The 4,996-nt window shown below is 51.3% G+C and overlaps 1 protein-coding gene across 1 annotated transcript in view; it reads right to left on the bottom strand.

Moving 5' to 3' along the window:
* Positions 1-525, bottom strand: part of LOC119432453 (uncharacterized) — a 103,985-nt gene extending 103,460 nt beyond the window's left edge. The window contains exon 1 of the mRNA XM_037699616.1: positions 435-525. Coding sequence (XP_037555544.1) covers positions 435-525 — 91 coding nt within the window. The remainder of the gene's footprint in view (positions 1-434) is intronic.
* Between the last annotated feature and the right edge of the window lie 4,471 nt (positions 526-4,996).

Below are 4,996 nucleotides of genomic sequence, written 5' to 3'. Positions count from 1 at the left end.
CTGGCGGCACTTCACTACGCAAGCCTCTACGCCTGAAGCCACGACCTAGGTCACCATCTCCCTCACCATCTCACTCACCTTCTCCCTCCGCCGTCGATCTCAATCGCCTCCGTCACGGCGCACTTCTTCTCCGACCTATTCGCAGTTCCCCCGACCGGAAAACTAGACAGTGCAGCTTCTAGAGGTGGAGCTGCATTGACGACATTGGAACGAAATCCTCGCTTGACCTTACCCACGAACCAGAATCTTTTGGACGTTCTCGTTGACAATGTTCCTGTGTGCGCGTTGATTGACACCGGGGTGCATGTGTCCATTATGAGTGCAGCTCTTCACCATCGGCTCAAGAAAGTTCTGACACCTGCCCCGAACCGAGCCGTACGAGTCGCCGACGGAGGGACTGTCGCTATTGTTGGCATGTGCTCTGCCCGACTCACCATCGCTGAGAGAAACACCGTCGTGCTCTTCACCGTACTGAAGCATTGCCCTCATGAACTCATTTTCGGTCTGGATTTTCTCGCCACTCATTATGCCCTCATTGACTGTTCGGCCGGCTCATTCGCCTTGACTTGCCTCTTCTTGCCGACCCTGTGGGCCCGCCTCAAAGCCATTTAAGCTGCATGGATTCCATTCGTCTCCCGCCTAAATCTGTGACACACGTCGACTTGTTTTCCACACCAGCTATCATCATCATCATCATCATCATCATCATCAGCCTATATTTTATGTCCACTGCAGGACGAAGGCCTGTCCCTGCGATCTCCAATTACCCCTGTCTTGCGCTAGCGTATTCCAACTAGCGCCTGCAAATTTCCTAACTTCATCATCCCATCTGGTTTTCTGCCGACCTCGACTGCGCTTCCCTTCTCTTGGTATCCATTCTGTAACCCTAATGGTCCACCGGTTATCCATCCTACGCATTACATGGCCTGCCCAGCTCCATTTCTTCCGCTTAATGTCAACTAGAATATCGGCTATCCCCGTTTGTTCTCTGATCCACACCGCTCTCTTCCTGTCTCTTAACGTTAGTCCTAAGATTTTTCGTTCCATCGCTCTTTGTGCGGTCCTTAACTTGTTCTCGAGCTTCTTTGTTAACCTCTAAGTTTCTGCCCCACACCAGCTATACCTGACGGCAATTACATGGTCGCACCAATTCCGGCCGTTATGGTGTTATGGTGTGCACATGGTGTTACCGTTCCGCACACTCTGCTGACAATTACTGACAACCGCACCCTTGTCAATGTCGCGCTAACCGCGCAATTCCTCCTCACTGGCTGAAATTAGCGCTCTGCAGGTTGATCAGGTTGAGCCCTTCACAGTCGAAGATTGTTGCAGCTCAGCCCATCCCGCAACGTCATTCCACGGCAGTGGCGTCGACATTGAGAAGATGGTTACCTCTGACCTTACACCTGCTCAAGCTGAAGCCCTCTGCCGCGTTCTTGAAGGCTATCGCGATTTTTTTTTTTTTACTTTAACAATCGAAGGCCAAACATCCGTCGTGACCCATCGCATAAATACTGGTTATGCGAACCCTATTCGCCGACGCCCGTATCGTGTTTCCGCGCCGCAACGAGCCGTTTTCCAGCAGTAAGTAAAAAAGGTGCTTGAAAAGGACATTATCGAGCCTTCCTGTAGTTCCTGGGCTTATCCGGTAGTACTTTGCAATAAGAAGAATGGCACGTGGTGCTTTTTTTGTGTGTGTAGATTATCACCACCTGAACAAAATCACAAAAGAGGACGTTTACCCTTTGCCGCGTATTGTTAACGCTCTGGACTGCCTGTACGGTGCCACCTATTTTTCTTCTATCGACCTACGGTCCGCCTACCGGCAGATTGCCGTCGGTGACATAGACCGAGAAAGAAAGCTGTTGTTACCCCTGACTGCCTTTATCAGTTCAAGGTGATGCCTTTCTGTCTCTGTATCGCGCCGGCCACCTTCGAACGAATGATGGACTCTTTGTTTCAGGGGTTCAAGTGGTACACCTGTTTGTACTATCTGGACGACGTCATCGTTTTCTCGCCCACATTCGATACGAATCTCGATCGTCTTTCAGCATTTCTTGACATGTTCCACTGGGCCGGTCTCCAGTTGAACTCTTCAAAATGTCACCTCGCTTGCCGCCAAATAACCATTCTTAGACACCTCGTAGGTGCCAGAGGCGTACGACCTGATCCGGACAAAATTCGCGCCGTTACGAACTTTCCTGTCCCGAAGTCTGCAAAGGACGCTCGCAGTTTCGTAGGGCTGTGCTCCTGTTTCCCGCGCTTTGTCAAGGATTTTGCGTCCATTGCACGTCCCCTTACCGACCTCTTGAAGAGAGATGTCCCGTTTTCTTTGGGTCCTGATCATGCCACATATTTCTCGCATTTAACTACTCTCCTTACCACGCATCCGATCTTGGCCCACTTTGACCTGTCGGCCGCAACGGAAGTTCGAACTGATACCAGTGGTCACGGCATTGGAACAGTGTTAGTACAACGCCAGCATGGACATGATCGCGTTATAGCCTATGCCAGCAGACCACTACCCGCCGAGCGCAATTATTCAATCACCGAGCCCGAGTGCCTCGCTCTTGTGTGGGCAGTTGCGAAGTGTGGGCATCAGTTACATGTGATAATATTGCCACACGATTCTATCAAGAAATTTGCACGGACCAGGTCTTACATTCTTGACAAAGTTATTCCTCAGAATTTTGCGAATGGCAGCCCACAAACAAATTTCATGAAACAAAACACCGACAGCGCATGCCTTTTAAAGTGAAAGCTGTACTAACCTAGTCGAGCCGAGTCGCAAAGTTTCGTCCGTACTTGTACGGACGCCCCTTCTGTGTCATCACTGGTCACAACGCTCTCTGCTGGCTATCCTCGCTCAAGGACCCCACGGGACTACTCACTCGCTGGGCTTTACGCCTGCAAGAATACACCTTCTCCGTCGTACTCCTACATAAGAAGGGACGTTTACACCAGGATGCAGATTGTTTGTCCCGCTGTCCCGTGCAAGATCCGGCAGATGCGCACGCCATCGTTTCCGTTTTCTTTGTGTCACGGTTGGTTCAAATCAGCAACGACTAACGCCACGATTCTTCGTTACAAGCCCTCATCGGTCGGCTGGAGTCAAGGCCTGGTGACTCCTCTCCCGGATGTTTCTCCTCAAGGAGGGGGCATTACACCGCCGTAACTTTGATCCCCACGGCCCTGACCTTCTGCTGGTCATCCCATCACACCTGCGTCCGACTGTCCTCTGCCGCCTTCACGACGCTCCCTTGGCTGGGCACTTGGACGTCTCGCGGACATACGACTGTGTACGCTGTCGCTTCTTTTGGCTGGGTCTCACCCGCTCCGTGCGGCGTTACGTTGCCGCTTGTGAGTGAGCCCTGTCAGCGCCGGAAGAAACCCTACGCGCTTCCAGCTGGATGTCTCCAGCCAATCGACGTCCCACCCGAACCCTTTTTTCCGCGTTGGTTTAGACCTTCTTGGACCGTTTCCGCTCTCGGGCTCCGGAAATAAATGGGTCGCCGCCGTCGATACCGATTACGCTACGCAGTACGCAATCACCAGAGCACTCCCGACAAGTTGCGCTACTGACGTCGCTGACTTTCTCCTCTACGACATCATTTTAGTGCGCAGTGCTCCGCGCCAATTACTAACTGACCGTGGCCGTAGCTTTCTCTCGGCAGTCGTCGAGGACATCCTCCGTTCCTGATCGACAAAGCACAAATTCAGCACGTCATACCACCCACAAACCAACGGCCTCACGGAGCGCCTCAACTGGACCATCGCCGACATGCTTTCGAAGTACGTTGCGGCCGACCACCACGACTGGGATCTTCATTTACCATATGTGACATTCGCTTATAATTCATCGCGTCACGACACCACCGGCTATTTTTCTTTCTATCTACTATACGGCCGAGAACCCTCGTTGGCCTTGGACACCTTGCTGCCCTCGCCCGTACGTTCTGCCATTGCATACGCCCGCGACGTGGTAGCACGCGCCGACCACCTGCGGCAGCTCGCCCGTACCCGTCTCGAGCCCTCACAGGAGCATCAGCGACGCCTCTATGATTGCCACTATCGCGGCGTGCACCTTTCTCCAGGTTCTCTGGTGCTTCTCTGATGAACCATCCGCCGTGTGGGGCTTTCCGAAAAGCTGACGTTGCGTTACACTGGTCCACACCGTGTGGTGCGACAAGTGACCGATGTCAGATATGAAATCATCCCCGCCGACCAATCAGCGTCGTCATCAGCTACAAGCGGCATCGTTCACGTAGCGAGACTAAAGCAATATCACACATCTTCCACCGCGGATGTGTAGCTTAAGCACCAGGGCGGTGCTTCTGCTGCCGGGAGTGATGATACAGAACAGCCGCCCCAGTGTGGCTTCACTGAAGAGGAGGATGACAACATGTTTCGGCTTGATATAGCGTCGACATCGTGGCGTCCGTTGACTTCCGTGTAAATAAATTGTAAATAGCCTTGAGCCAATCAGCTACACGTAACAATATGTTCTACAGATGTGTGATCGGTTACAATCCCATCACAGTATAACTATTTAGTACTCCTTGAAAGGCTGCAGTTAGGATGAAGCAAGAGTCATATGTAGAAGGGCTTAAACCATGCGAGAAATCCTATTGTTCTTTTTTTTTTTTTGTGAAGTGACGGAAAGTGCCGCGGGCAGTAATCGCGAAGGAAGCTACAGTAAAAGTGAGAAAAAGCAGACGTAGGACAATAGAAAATGTACGTCACTAATATTACCATACTCCTCCCATTTTGTTTGTTCACGAAACATTTTACAGTGCAATAAGAGATTTTTTCAAATACTGCACCCGATAATTTTTTTATGCCGGTGGCATGAGTAATGTTAATTGTTGTTCGAGCATTTAACGGCTAATTACTGAACCATCCATCTACCTTGACACACGTCTGCGTGGCGCTTCTGATTGCAAACAATTCCTTTATTCTCGGGCTACCGCTTGTATATTTACCACACACTGGCTCC

This window comes from Dermacentor silvarum, chromosome 11, assembly GCF_013339745.2.
Source record: "Dermacentor silvarum isolate Dsil-2018 chromosome 11, BIME_Dsil_1.4, whole genome shotgun sequence".
Lineage (NCBI taxonomy): Eukaryota > Metazoa > Arthropoda > Arachnida > Ixodida > Ixodidae > Dermacentor > Dermacentor silvarum.
The sequence above is the reverse complement of the archived record's forward strand: the minus strand, read 5'-3'. Positions and strand labels throughout refer to the sequence as shown.